This window comes from Acyrthosiphon pisum, chromosome A1 (assembly GCF_005508785.2).
Source record: "Acyrthosiphon pisum isolate AL4f chromosome A1, pea_aphid_22Mar2018_4r6ur, whole genome shotgun sequence".
In the NCBI taxonomy this organism is placed as follows: domain Eukaryota; kingdom Metazoa; phylum Arthropoda; class Insecta; order Hemiptera; family Aphididae; genus Acyrthosiphon; species Acyrthosiphon pisum.
Window position 1 is genome coordinate 69,290,413 of NC_042494.1, and position 16,300 is coordinate 69,306,712.

Sequence of the window (16,300 nt, forward strand, 5' to 3'; positions counted from 1 at the left end):
GTTTTCAGAATTCTTATCGCTTCATTAGATCAATTGGCACATTTGGCAAAAAAAACGTCTAAAATACTATGTCACGAGTGTGTTAGACGAAAACAGAAAATCACGGTATCGAATCCCCTTAAACTGAACATTTTGTTAATTGGAAGTTTCACTGTATACAAATACAGTGTGATTCACCAAGCATGCTAACCACCCTTTTTCATTAGTAATACAGTTATTCAAAAATCTGATTTTTGCCTTTTGAAATCTTCAAATATATACTTAAATAATAATATATAGGTAATATATATATAAATATTAAATATAAATTCTTGAAATTATTTATACCACTTAAAAGTGTAGTGTAGCGTTACAAAGAATAAACTTCTGTTTTTAAAAAGTGAACGCCTTTCTTCTTTTGCTGTAAATTATTTTTTGGATATTTTTTTAAAAAAATTTTGATTTCGGACGAATAATTTTTCAGTTATTAAAATGTTTGTTCTAAGGGTAATTCCTTAAAAGTGGTTTTACAAAAGTTTAAATATTGGATCTAGTATATATTATATATGAACCATTTTTAAAAAATTATTAATGTTTATAAATTAATATTAATCACCAACATTTTAAATCACAATAGCCCTTATATCTACCAAACCCATTATCTTGGACTTATTATCGACAGTACATAAAATCAAATAACTCGAACACTACTAGTTTCAATTTTGATTTCGATACGTCAACATTTTCAGAAAAATTATCCCGTAATAAAATTACCTTCCGAAGGGGGGGGGGGTTCTCATTTGGAAAACAGAAGTTTGAGTCACCTGCACAGACTACAGTACTACATACAAATTCAAGAATTTATAAAAATGGTCTTTTAAAAATTCCAAAAACCATAATTTGAGTTATTTCATTATTAAAGTAAAAACGGGGTTGATCATGCTTAGTGAATCACTCTGTATGCACGGGTGAATACAGTACTTATTACGTCATTACCTATTTAATTTTTTGCCTACCGTTTGCCTTGCAGTAATGTTTTACTCAAACTCGCTGGGCATGGTCACTCTATCGATGGTATTCTCAGTGTTGTTACACAATCTAGCTAAATACAAGCAACCCGACCATAAAGTACCCAAGTATATCACTCAGCTGTTGAACACAAAATTCGGAACCGTCATGAGATTTACATCAATGAAGGTAAATATAATTATTCGTAATTGTGGTAGGTATATATTGTGTGCGCATAATGGTACATTAAGATTACGCAATACAATACATATTATTATTGTACAACTTAAGACAAGATTATAACACTTAATATTTTAATTGTATAATACTATTATACGCTTGCGTTGTTATCCGCCATTTATCGAAAACACTGCAGCCGATAATTTACCATTATAAAGTATATTTATATAAAAATATGACTAGGTGGTATTATGTTATAATATACTGTACTTGAAATTTAGATAATGGTTTTCACTCAAACGATAATAATATGTATATTTAATATTATTGTACAAGTGTCTTAACGTCTGTACAATAATCTCAAGTTAGTTGTGTTATCTAAACCAAAATACGCAAAGATTGTATTGGTTTTATTAATGTGTATTATGGTATTAATGTGTTTTTTGAACATTAAAAGTACGCATACGAGTTGGTCCCCTACAATTACCTACCGAATCGGTTCCCGGGTAGTCTATAGTATAGTATTTACCAATCCAAAATATTTTTGTTGGGTCACTATCGTAAACTAATAAGTTATAACAATAAGAAAATAAAAATTAATTTATATTAAAAATAGTCTTTATATTTAACAGAATTAAGTATTCATTATTCGGTACCTATTTCATTATATTATTAAAATTAAATGAGAAAATTGCTTTTAACAAAAATGATTATTAATGCATATTATTAAAATATGATGGCATACTTGATTAATGATTTTTTTTTGATTTTTGGTAGGGATTTTCCTATAAAGGTGTAATAACTACTGGTGTACTATGACAACAAAGTTGGAAAACACTAGTCTATAAGTTTCCGGGTGTTCTATAGGTAACGACCAGGAACGAATTTCTTACTTCTCGCTCGAAAAATTTCAAATGACCTTCGGTAGGGTTCTAGTTGGAAATCCAGTATTATTAATACATTTAAGAGGACATTTATCGGGTTTCTCGGCAATAGTTTCTTTACGTGGAAGGAAAACTACAAAAAGCTGTCAAAAATGTCAGAATTAGTGCGGTTTAATCCACTCCAAATCGTTTTCTGAATATATTGTTATATTATAATATTACCTTTAAACTTAATATCATAAAACTCTGATAGAAATGGCCGAAGCGAAACGGCCACTTTCAACCCATTTTCAGCTTTATCAAGTTAGGGTGTGACTAAGAAACTATAATATATACAAAAAAAAAAAAAAGAATTCAAACTTTATAACATATAATATAATTCATATTTAATCATGATTAATAACTGAAGTTTGACAATATTTTGAAATTAATTCTACATGATTTACATTTGATTATAGAACGATGACGAGGACAAGATATTGGACGAATCAAATGATGATAAATCACAATATCCTCAACTGAAAGAAAGTCAATGGTATTATCTGGCTCTGATTTTAGATAGAACGATGTTTATTGTTTACTTATTTTTGTTCATTGCTATGGTGATTTATTTTCTGAAGTGAATAATATGAGAGTAATATTTCACAAAAGATCAATGTTTGTGTATCTATCTACTAGTTTCTATTAAGGAACATTTTTTTTTTATATTATTCGTATCGATTTTTGCTCTTTTATAACTCTTATATTTTTATAAATTTATAAACAAAGGTATTTTTTAATTATATTTATATCTAATCCTATTATTAAAAAAGTATAGTTACTTATTTATTGATTATAATGAATATTTTTGGCTTTAATTATTAAATATAGGTACTTTAATTTTATATTTTATATTAATGTATATGAGTATCTATATGACTAATATCTATAATTTGATATAAGTTTTATACTTAAAAAAAAATATTAACTAAACAAAAAAAAATGTATTTTAATTAACAATATTCATTAAAGGATATTTTTTGATGAACTTGTATACAAATAAATTTTTAGTACAATGCACATGTCTTGAATAATTTAGACCACTTATTTTTCAACGTATTATGTAATATTTATGTATGATAAAAAAAAATGTAATACATGCTAACATAACATATAACAAAAACATAAATTCAAAAACATGAACAAGAATTAAAACAAACAGTTGAACAAATTTTCATAACCATAGTAAGTATATATTATAATTATTATATATATTATGAAAAAGTAAGTAAATTTGATTTGCATTTTCGAGAAAAATTCTAAGAAACTACAAAACATTCAAGTTCCTCATAATATTTAATACGTGTAATATATAATATGATTAATATTCTAAAGAAAAAAAATAATAAAAAACAAAATTCATTGATCCATAATATCTAAAGTTTAGCAAATAATTATTATCATTCAATCATTAAATTATGTTAGTTTTAGATAATACCTAACTAATGATGGGGGATATCTTAATTGTAAGTAAATTGTATAATTTTAAAAATGTGGTATTATATTATAGTTTATAATAATATGTAAATATGTTCGGTTTGCCATGTTGCTTATAGTTTACGCTAAATCCGGTTGTTTGTGGTATTTGCACTCGTTTTGTTTCTTTGAACGACTAAAATAATAACAAAGAAAACGTTGTTATTGAGTATTATATAAGCGCAAATCAACTGAAATTAATTGAAAGGATAAAATATAATTGTTTATAAATTCTAAACAACACCATTTGGACCGTGTAAGCGAATAAGGTAAATATTTGTACGCACCGCAAGAAATAGAGGATCACACCAATTATGATGACCATTTTTACTACAAATCCAAAGCAAAATATGTATTCGACGACGCGTGGATCGTGTTTAAGCTGCTCCCAAGTGGTCATCTGGTCGCATTGCAATTTGTCGTCTGGCATACAAATGTCCTTGGTGCATATATAGCTGCCTTGCAAAGTACTGCACATTGATTTTGGTTTTTCCGATTGGTTGCAAGAAGCTGAAAGGTTTATCACGTCAGGTTAACCCGTCGGTATACGTATCATTACTAATTATGTCATAGTATTATAATGATACGAACTGATCAATATAACATTATAATATACGTAGTAATAGCTCGGCTGGACGTTGAAAACTGCACCGTCTCAGCATAATATTATTAATTTATTACTCACATTCCAAAACCACGAGCCCGTCAGATCTGCGGCATATGACGTCGGCGTTCGGGGTCAGTGCCCAATCGTAGGTCATGCAAGGCGGTATGCGGCAATCACGGGTCTCCCACAGAGGATCGGTGCAGGCGGTGGTTCCGGCCGGCGATTGCGATATTACCGTACGGGATCTCGTCTCGTAGCCAATAGTCTCCTTCTCGCAATCCCCGTGACAGTGCGACCACTGGCTCCACTCGGACAGGGTGCAGCCAGGACCGCAGGACACGTAACAGTTCTGCCAGGAAAGCGGTTTTTGCTGCCCCAAAGAGCCACAGAATGTTGACTCGACCGTTTCTCCGTCATTGGTCCTCACGCACGTCACGTTCCTGTTGGTCACACCATGTCCACAAGCGGCTCCCTGTGTCGAGAAAACTAAATATGTTACCCGTCCAATAATAATATTACGCCAGACACAGTTGTGTGTACTTGATGAAGAACGACTAAGACGAGACGATGGTATACTATATAATATTGTATGGCTGGAATAATCGGAAATTTTTGTTAACATTTCTCGCGGGGGGCTGCCAAATTGTATATTTTATAATACGTTTCGAAATACTGCAGAGAATTCCAGTGTAAGAACTTTGCACGATATTTCGGTAGTCTCTGAACATTCGAATGATTTTTTAGAAAAATATATTATTAAAATAAATTTGACAACAAAATGTTTATCGTTTATAAAATCATAAATATAATAAAATTATCGGTTTTTTTCTTTTGGAGGGGAGGGGGGCTATTATAAAGTCAATGTTTAAAAAAACTTTCGGGGGCATACTGAGTAGGTATTTAAATTTCTGCATAATGTGATTGGACCTTGTTCGTCTACATAATATTTCATAATACGTACATGAAGTTGACATGCTGACCACGGGCCGAGCGACCAACTATAACACGGTACGGCTGGACAAGGTTTCCATTGTTCGACGGTCATGGGGCATTGTCTGCCCGTTGCACTCGGGTTCATAGCGGTATAAGCTCTGCGTGACACTCCTTTAAAACCGAGGAATCACAATAATTATTAACGTGTGCGCTTCGTTCGCGGTTATGTCGATTAACCCTGGGGGACGCACGTGGCATAATTATTATTCACCCCAAACTAATTTTAATATGCCGAAAATAATTATTTTGGGCATCTTATATGGGCATTACCTACAAGTCACTATCGTCATTGAACTAAAAAAATGTCAAAACATCGTTTTAAACATTTTTTTTTTTATTTGTACAACACGAACATTAACCAAGTTGCAAAAGTTCACTCTGCAAGCGTGCTAATAATACTCGGTTTCTAAACATATTTTAACCCAACGCAATAAACTATAATAATTGTATGCAGGAACAAATCAAAAATAATTGTTTGGTACTCTTTATATTTTTATGTCTATTTTTTGATAATGCAGGCTACTGTGAATCTATATTAAATGCTCGTATTTTGATACTCTTTAATATTGGCTGGAATGAATTTATTTTCAACATATTCGTGGTTATAAAATCTTAATACAACTATGTACCGATAACTAATGGACGGACACAACGGGGTATATGGTGTTTTGTAAACTTATGTTTGGAAACCTAAAACTAAATAATTTGCTTATTATATTGTAGTAATCAATATTATACTTCAATAAAGTAAAACAAAAAAAAAAAAAAAAATATTTAGTTTGTATTATACTACTTATAACATTTGGATCTAATTACTTAATGAAATTTAATCCAAACAGTTATTATTTTTGTTTGAACGAAAAAAAATTACATAATTGCTCACGAAACTGTGTGATCTGATGCTACACCTTATACGCGTCACCAAAGGTTAAAAGACTTAGCACATTTAGCACTGTAAAAACCACCTGTGTCGTTGCAAGAGCAACTCGAATTCCACGGTGACCAGCCTTCAAGAGCGCAATCGACTGGGCAATCGATATAGCACCATTTGTCCAACGGATTTGGTCTTGGCTGATCGGCACAAAACCTATTGGGGCGTGAATAATTATAATATTAACAGTTAGATAATATTATATAGGTGAATATGGGAAAGCTGGGTTAGGATGTTAAATGCATAACGTGAAAATATGCAAAATAAAATGTTAAAAAAAAATTATTACCTATGTATATTTTTTAAGTATAATATGCTTAATATTAATTTTTGATTTTTATTGATTTATATTTATCGATAGAAGTATTAATACGAAGGTATTTCTTTACCTATCAGCTAAAACGAAAAATAAATTCCCTTGGAACCAGTGTTCCGTTTCCCTAAATTTTCAATAACCCCAATATTATAGTTTTAAACATTCTTGATGAGTGAATTGAAAGAATATTCAAAAAATGTGTTTCTGTACCTAGAAATAACACCATCAATGCTAAATAGTCAAAATATCTTTTAAACATTAAAATATATGCTAAATTCAACAAAACAATTTAGTGTAAGTACGACATCAGGGAAGTGTTTACCTAGCATATTTGTAGGTATCTTAGTGGGAAAAAAAGCTAAGGCTAGAAATTCCGAGCATCCTTTTAAGTAATATAAAGCGCATTACCGGTCTGAAACAGTTCTACCATCGCTCCTCTCACAATACACCGCTCCAACAGTCATGCCTTCACCACATGGACTGCCGCCCAAAGGCAGACATGATACATTTGTTATTGTTTTCCAAGAATATTTAAAGCATGTGAAGTTCAAGTGACACGGTTGTGTTTGTATGGCTATTGGACAATTTGCTCCGGTAGGGCTCTGGCTTCTGAGTAACAACCTGGTCCGCTGTTGTTCTTGCGACGATAGGCAATCCTTTAAAAATAATTATTTTTATCGTCAGATAGGTAAAAAAATAAATGCGTGCACGTAATACTTGAGGATTCAATGTATAATATTTTTTCAATCATTAGTTAAAATACGCAATTTTATTATTTTCAATTTTGAAAACATTGATAAAAAATTATAATGTTTAAGTATGACAATATACCTATATTTTCTTAAATAATATACCCATAAAAAACTTTGATTGGACTTTTAGCGATAATATAAGGATTCAATAACAAATGGGTAGTACAAATACATTATTTACTTTTGGGCAAATTGACCAATCCGACCAGCTACTTAACACACAATCTCCAGGACATGCGATTGTACACAAGTTTACTCCATCTGGTCGTGTGGTCCAATCGCAGTATTCTTCCGACAACTCTATTCCAGTATTTATGTGAATACATCTGTTACAATAGTTAAATAAAAATAAATATCAGTTTAATGATTAATTATTATGAACTTAATTTAAATCACACGTTATGTCAAATTGTTAAATCGCATGACTTAGTCATAACATAAATATAATTATAAAAAAATACACAATTAATATGATTTTATGGTAAAAGAATATGTTTATGATATTTAAAATCCATTGTATTTTTACCGCACTAATCTAAACATTTCTCCTTCACCACAGCCTTTCTGTTTATCCTTATCCGGTAATTTGCACTGGCTCCATGGTTCGGTAGTCCACTGGAAACTGTTACACGGTGTGTTACAGACTTTTGTTTGTACCGTTTCACCGCATGGTCTCCCGCCATTTGCTGCGTTTCGTTCGATCTATTCAACAATATATTAGTTGTATTATTGGAAAGTCCAAAATAGAGATAAAATAATTTACGGTTCTATAACGGTGATGCGTCCCTGGTCCACACAGCTTATTACATACACCCCATTCATTCCAATCAGACATTTGGCAATCAATCGAACACGGTACCAAACATGGTTCTTCTTCGATTCCTGTACTACCACCACACAGCCTGTACAAAAGGAATTCTTAAGTAATACAATAATTATATTACATATTTTGTATACGAAAATCTAATTGTCTTCCTTACGCTGGATCGACCAGATGGTTGTCCACGTTGTAACATCCCAATGACCTATATCGCGTGCCAGCTCCACACCCGTCGGTTTCGTTTGTTAAACAAAACGACCAATCGGAAGTAGGCTGCGGGAAATATTCAGAGCACGGGCATTTCGTTGTTTCAACGAGACGTATTCCTTTGCAAGCCGGATGCGATATAGAATCTCCAATAAGCTCCCTGGTTCTGGTACGTAAACCCGAACATGGCTGAGGGCACGACGACCAATGTGACCATTCGGTCATCTGGCACGGAGTTTGGCAGTCAACGTGACATCGTTCAACGCTACTTGGTGTAACGTTTAAGTTTTGTAGACAGTTTTTCAGCTCAACGTGAACAAGCGAATCGTTATCTTTACACCGGAAATCTAAGGAAAAAATTATATTTACAAACAGATTAATAATGAAAATACATTATACCAGCAGTATCTAAGATGAAAATTTGGTATTATAGGCACCTCTTGTTCTCAGGCCATGGCCGCAGGTGACACCTTCTGCTAGTTCGCAATGAGACCAAGCGCCGAAAACCAAACTGAATTTAGGGCATATTTTATTTGGAATTTGACACGATTCCTCTTCGAATATTGGACCACAGGATTCACCACCAAGAATAACTCGGTTCCGTTGACGTTTGAATTTGGTTAAATCCGTTTGTTCTATAAAATATTTAAGTGTTTTGTTTTTTATATGAAGCCTTACATTTCCTACCTACATATTTACATACAAAATAATAAAGTTGATTATATCCATTTGTTCCATTACTATTACACAACTCTACACATTTTAATAAAGTAAAATACGTATAAATATATAATATAATTTACTCGTATGATCAATACGTATATGGTTTAGTCGTTTCTTGGCGTTTAAATATTTTGATTAGCACTATACTTTGTATTATTACCATTTATACATGAATCTTGAGGACATTCTGACCAATCGCTCCAGTCCGAAAGAACACATATTTTACTTTTACAATCTATGGAACAATCTCTCGAAGTAACTGGTTTCGGTAATTCCTTGCAACTATAAATTATAATATCAATGTTAGTTTTGTTTCAGCGATTACAAAACTATAACAAGTATATAGTTTTACTTTTCATCTTTGACTTTTTTATCATTTCCTTTCATGCACCAAACTTCTCTTGTCTGTGTTCCATGGTCACATGTTCCGTTGCAGTCTGTCCATGGTAAGACTAACCAGCTCAGTCCATAGCATCCGTGCGTATTACAATTTTCAAACTGGACCATATCATCTTTGGACGGACACGGGTGTCCAGTTTTTCCTGGAGGTCCAATTACAGTACGGTTTCTATATCTAACGCCTATATCGGATTCGATGGAACATCCCATGGAACATTCACTCCAGTCTGACCATCCAGATACCACACAATCTTCTGGGCACGGCACTGAACATGGTTCGGATTCTGACGGCTTGAGCTTAGAACACAACGAGTTATGTACCACTTCCTATAAACCCAGGTATTTAGAACATTGTGAAATCACAATACAAAATTACGATTTATGTGTGTTCAGATATTTGCCTTTTCGTGTGTAGTGCAATACACCTGTCTATTCCTTTGTCCGGGACCGCATTTCTCAGTAGGTTCATCAAGCGTGCAACTTCCCCATTGCTCGTAATCCCAAACGTAACATTGTGGATTTTGACAAGGTTGTACTTCATTTAGACTGGGACATTGTACACCGTATTCACTAGGTGGTACAATTGCTATTCTAGTTCTTTTCCTGTATCCGACTTCAAATTCTATTACAAATATTTCATTATTATAATATATATTTTGAACTTATAAACAGCGAAAAAAGTAAATGTGTTTAACCTTCTTGTGATTCATTGTCAAGGTCAGAGGGACATTTTGATGGCTTGCAAGGGCCCCATTTACTCCACGGTCCAACTTGACAATCTCTTGGACATGGTATTTCGCATCTATAAATATAAATATATCATTATTTTTATTTTTATTCGTCAGCTTTAAGATTCTTATCAATTGGGTGATTTGATTATTGTTTTGAAAACAATTATTTATTTGTACGTATATAGGTGTTAATTATTAACCTCTGGATTGTTGGTGGTGTATCCAGAATACGACAAACTGACGGATCCATAAATTTACCAGTCATAAATTCAATACAAGTGATGTTCCTATATTGAAGCCCACCACCACATTGAACTGATGAATTAGAAATTGGTTGTGAACATTTACTCCAACTTGATATTAGCCATTTATATCTGAAATATATTATATAAATCAAATATTAATTATACCACAAATTAACAAAAAAAAAAAAGTAACTTTATAATTTATATTATGCAGGTACTATCAAAATAATTAGGAATTAACTATAACAAAATAAACATTATCACTCATAGATATGTTATTTTACATTTTAATTCAAATTTCACTTATACTCACAGATGTGAGTGAGATGATAAGTGTATGATGTATTTATATTGCTTGTAATTTAATGTGTTGTTAGTTAAACCAAAAATCAAAAATTTTACTATACCTATACTATATACGCCACCGCTTACACTACTATACTCACTTAAGAATTATAGGAAAAGTATACGTATGTCCAATGCTCGTGATGTTCAAGAGACAATTGAACGTGATTCAAGTCAAAAACTCAATACTCTATCACCAATACATGATCCGCTAGGAATTTCCAAAGACACAGAATGGGACATTTTGGCGTGAAATTAATTTGGCATAAATGTCGCAAAGACACGATAAAACAAACAATAATTTTAGTTTTTACTAAAGAAATATATTTTTGGTGAAAAGTATAGTGCACTTATCTAATTATCTATATAAAACATATACGATTGAAACCAATCGCATACAAATGTGTTTTATTATGCTTTAAGAAATAAATTGTTGTACTAAACAAATTATTTATTTATTTAGAAAATTCTCGTCCATCAAAACAAGAATATTATCCTTAGTGCGATCGACTATACAGCGTAATAATAGTTTACTATACATTAAGTAAATAACTCCAATACTGCTAAAATAAATAAATAAAATTAAAATTCATATCCATCCCGATTCCCGGTCTAGAAGTGTAGTGGGCGTGGGTCGCACGGGTAAGATAAGAATATATCGCTAATGCGTTTCCGTTCCATTTACGTATACCTATCACATAATAATTAATAGGTAAATAGCAATGTTACTCGTGTCCTTTGTCCATATTAGATATTAATTATACTTGGGGATCTTTTTACATAAAAAGTCGAAAATAGTACGAAATCACATTAAAATATATTAATATTAATTATTATTTATTGCATACTTATGTAGTTATGTAGGTAGGTACTATTAAAATGCTACACCAGTATATTATGCTATATTTTCATAAAACTGAAATTATTCTAAATTTATTTACTATTAATAAATAAACAAGACGTGTTGCTTAACGATAAAATTGCATCAATAAATTATGTCCAGTTATAAGATATTGGCGAAACACACGCAATTGTAAGTTAGTTATTTTACTACATTTTTTTAGTTTTAATAACAACGATAGTTTCTTAATTTAAACAATATTCTGTGTTTTCATACGTAATGTGACCTTATTGCCTTGCGTTAACTAAGTACTCAACCAAAGTAATAAATATGTATATATATAAATATAAATTTATGGTATTAACAAAAATTGTTATTTGGAAAAAGGTTAAATCTTTTTCTTCACCCCGAAATAAAATCTAATATTAAAGTCACTTTTACTCTTCCTCTTTTTTTTCACTTGTATGTCAACACATTTTTATCTCAACTCAATTAGGTACAAAGTATTTATATTTTCAAATTATCATTCCTTTTATTAAGTCATATTATAATATAATGGTTATTAGTAATTAGAGATTAGTTTATCTTACTTGTCAGCACACAGTGGTAAATTTTCTTTTGTAGTTCTTGTTTCTACGAGATGAGGACATGGGGAGCCCTGCCCTTCGTGTAAACGGAGAATTTGACGCTTCCTAATCGCTTCTTCGGCTCGGATCTATAGTGAAATGAATTAACAAGTTTACAATAGTGAAATTGAATTTGAAATTAATTTTAACACATACTTTTCCACCAGCGCTAATACACCCGCCTTGCGTAATCTCCCAATCGGTCCAATCGCTTACAACGCAATCTTGAGCAATGATACATGCCCGGGTGTTGGTGGGTAACTGTTTGTCTTCGCAAAAGCTGAGAGAAACGAGTATGCCTGACTCGTCAAAACAGCTCATCGATCGCTTTTGTGTGCCCACTTGAGGCCAGTGTTTATAAAATGTATCTGAATGTGAGCCAGAATTTAGTATGCCATCATTGTCGCCCATGGTATGTTCGGAAAACGGAACACACTGCTGCCATTGATTGACTTTCAGTTGGTATAAACCAAATGGATAGTAGTTCGAACACGAAGGTTCGTCCGGTACACAGACACGCGATTCTGTCAGCTAGATAAAAACAAATAAAAAGCTAAAAAATATGCTTGAATAATGTGATTGAAACTTTGTAGATATTTTAGAACGCATAATCACGAAAAATAATAATTTTATACCCATTTTGGAGTTTTATACAAAATTATTATGCCAGTATACCTATACACTGTTTAAATTAAAATTGAATACGTCTCATTACAGTATATTATTAGTATACGTGTAACGTTACCATACAAAAATAGAATCATGTGAATTAGGTATGTATATTAAAAATGTCTTATCAATCATGATAATATCCAATAAACATTATGCTCTACTAATATAGATAATTAATAATGAACAGTACCGGCGGACATTTAGCTCCATCGTTTTTCTGCTCAATTACTACACTTCTCGTCCTACGTTGTGTTCCTCCACAGCAGATTGTCCAGTTTGAGTACTCAGTGACTACGCAGTCTTGGTTTTGTTCAAGTGAACATATTTCTACAGGAGGTGTTCCGGGTGATAGATTTTGGCAACTACTGTCTTCAGTTTTGACTGGTTCCTGTTCATAATAAAATTGTGTTCGAAATAATTTATTTCACACTTTAAATGTAAATAATTATAAAAATTATGTAAATAAACCACTCTTGCCCAGATTAAATTTCTACCCCCCCATAAATATATGTATACTATCTTATTTACACACGTCTCCTACTTTCTGTTTTCGGATTATTGGGCGTGATTTATTTGTACACATATAATGTAGGTATATTATATTCATATAATAAAGAAAAATATAAAATAAAATAATAAAAACAATATAGGTAATACAAATAATACAAGAGTAAAAACAAATATCAACTATTATTGTTTTAACTTTTTTATGTTATTAAAAATCAGTAGTAAACGAATCTATACTTTTTTTAGTTCTTCGGTAATCGTAATATTCAAGTAAATCGCAGGCCAAAACATTTTGATTACAAATCATTTTCTATGAATGAAAGCATGAAATCGATTTAAACATTTTTTTTTGCGCTGGTATATGATTTCAATAATAATTCACCTCGAGTTTTATTCCGTCGTGTATGACCATGACACACGTGATCTTCCTGCGGCGTATACCCTGGTTGTCGTTCAGGCCGGTGTCTTCGGACCTGGTGCACGGTTCCCATTCGCCGATTCTCCACTCCACAGCATCTGTGCGGGTTGATAATACACGGTAAAGTAACTGCTTGCTACTTATATTATGACGGCGCAGCGCGCGGGGATCGAATAATAGATATTCGGTAGGCATAGGTGCAGTATAGGTATTTACCAGTATTCCACAGAAAGTTTTGAGTGATTTCGTTCGACGGTGGTGGCAGACCGCATCGGTACAAGCTGATTTGCAAGACTAATAAGGTGATCAGCAATCCGACGCGGGGGAAAAACATCGTGCTATCTTGGACGGCGTATGCTCCTCGGACAGTGGTTGAGCTCAAAGGACGGCGTTTGCGGCGTTCATCTGAAAACGAATCCAAAAGGAAAACACCGTATTTATTTTTTTTTAGTACCAAATCACATGACGAACGGTGACGGCGAAAACGCAGTGGGCTATCGCGCAGGAAAACATGTCGGTCACAGGATCCCGGGCCGCAACACCCCTGCAGGCTATTACAGTAAACTATCGCGCGCGCGCCCTCGCTCGGACGTTGTTATGATATCGTCTCCGACGGTTTCGCGCATATTATCATGTACAATTTGAGGGTAACTCACGGGCTGTCAACGGCGTAAATAAAAAAAAAAAAACGTACCTGTTCGACTGGCGTAAAGGCATTTTTTTCAGTCGAAAACGTCAACAGCTATTATTTTATACGCTGTTGGTTTGCGGCACGGCGACGGGCGACGGCGACGCAGAGACGTCTGGAAAACACCTAAACGGGCCGCGGACAAATCGATTCACGGGGAGAGCGAACGATTTCCGTTGCCGGGGAAACGCTTTTGCGTCGACTTTTGCGACTGCGTTCGCTCCTTTGTGCTCGCGTGTAACACGGTATACACACACACACACACACACACATATAGCACTCCTTCTGCACTATGCGACCCTCCCCCACAAAAACTACAACCCCCTCGCACCCACATTCAAACCTGCGCCACCCCCCTCTTAGCAGTGAATGTCAGACACTCCACACCCCAGACATAGGTATGTGTTTTAGGTAGGTATATACACATAATAATATATACATTATATTATACACAGCACGCCATTCCGTTTTCGAGCCTTTGTTCTCAGGTACCTAATTAAAACAACACAATAATACCAGCCATTACAAGCTCCGCGCGTGTAATACGTCATAATAATATACGTATAGGTATATTTTATGTTTTGTTTTTAACGACACGATTTTGTTCGCACGGATGTACGACGACGTGTGCGACATGCGCCGGGTTTGACCGTTTGTTTGGTTGGGGAGATGGGGAGAGGGGGGGGGGTAGAAATTGGCGGGCAAATGTAAACTAGGCCCGCGGTTACCTTTTTTGTTGTAAACTTGGCAATAAAAAAAGTCGATTGAAAATTCGGCCCGGAAATTTTAGGTAGTAAAATAGGTCGATTGAAAATTCGGCCCGGAAATTTTAGGTAGTAAAATAGGTAGATTGTAAAATCGGCCCGGAAATTTAAGATAATAAAAAAGGTCGGTTGTAAACTCGACCCGATAATTTTGACCAACAAAATATAATAAGCACAACATAATTTAATGTGCAAATACATTTTACTTATATTAATACTGAAACATATTACTTAAATGTTTACACAATTTTACATTTATATAACGGATTTCGTACTATGATTAATAATATGAAAATTTAAATAATTTTTGGAGCATAATGAGAATCGCCTCTTCATGGTGTTCTCTGGGTAATGGTTCTCAAAAATATTATATGTACTTATATTTTTATTTAGGCCGAGTGTGTACGTCAATCATTTTTACCTGATAAAAACCTGAGCCAAGCCAAAACCTAAAACCTTGGGCCGAGTTTACACCTAAATAGTTTTTACCTGAAAAAAACACGGGCCGAATTTACTGTAGACCTTTTGAACATTTTTTTCCTTGGGCAGAGTTACAAATTGTACGCAATGCGTTTTATAACTATTATGTGACAGTGTGATACGACCACTGGTATCTATTACATGTACTATTGTTATGGTTGTAAATATACATTTTCATATTAACAGTAATAATTTGTCAATGGAAATGTAAGTACGACGATAAACATATCGAATGCATTTACGACTTTGAAATAATTTTATAATAATATTTTATTATGTTTAATAATAAATTCAAATAAAACAATAGATATATGTTTTAAAAAAAAATGTTTGTAACCCTCGATAAGACGATGGACCATGGTTCCTAATGAGGTTTGTGTTGGGACGACGATACGGTTGGAACGAGTGTTTATAACGATTCGTCGCGAAGAACCTTGGTGGTCACCCATCCAGGACCCTGCAATGACGCGGGAAGGTACTTTACCATTTTAGTGACGGCAGCCACCCATCGTGCCACACCAGGCCCCAAATTACAATAGTATTCCATACTATCAACAGCTAAAAGTATGTAAGTCACTCTTACACGACTACGGACTATACATTACACATAAAATATGAACTTTATAAAATACAGAATAGTTTCATTCTTAAATCGTTTTACACACGTTG

General features: G+C 33.3%; 2 protein-coding genes across 3 annotated transcripts in view; one reads left to right on the top strand and one right to left on the bottom strand.

Moving 5' to 3' along the window:
* LOC100166881 (acetylcholine receptor subunit alpha-like 1) overlaps positions 1–2,996 on the top strand; it is a 15,247-nt gene extending 12,251 nt beyond the window's left edge. The window contains exons 8-9 of one of the 2 annotated variants that reach the window (XM_016807635.2): positions 1,010–1,176; positions 2,510–2,703. In XM_016807635.2, the coding sequence (XP_016663124.1) occupies positions 1,010–1,176; positions 2,510–2,674 (332 nt within the window). In that variant the 3' untranslated portion in view covers positions 2,675–2,703. Of the gene's footprint in view, positions 1–1,009; positions 1,177–2,509 lie in introns of both variants that reach the window. The other variant, XM_001945029.5, reaches the window with a different exon arrangement.
* A 149-nt stretch (positions 2,997–3,145) lies between these two features.
* Positions 3,146–14,547, bottom strand: LOC100160756 (thrombospondin type-1 domain-containing protein 7A). The gene is made up of 22 exons (XM_001943193.5): positions 14,394–14,547; positions 13,916–14,104; positions 13,664–13,797; positions 12,965–13,162; positions 12,259–12,633; positions 12,067–12,191; positions 10,246–10,419; positions 10,010–10,116; positions 9,716–9,936; positions 9,268–9,641; positions 9,076–9,197; positions 8,630–8,827; positions 8,146–8,539; positions 7,929–8,067; positions 7,692–7,867; positions 7,347–7,491; positions 6,822–7,069; positions 6,132–6,253; positions 5,135–5,277; positions 4,252–4,645; positions 3,854–4,076; positions 3,146–3,702 (listed from the first exon to the last, which is right to left on the bottom strand). Exons 2-22 carry the CDS (start codon positions 14,031–14,033, stop codon positions 3,648–3,650), a joined length of 4,185 nt encoding a protein of 1,394 aa, XP_001943228.2. The 5' UTR covers positions 14,034–14,104; positions 14,394–14,547; the 3' UTR covers positions 3,146–3,647.
* Positions 14,548–16,300: the final 1,753 nt, after the last annotated feature.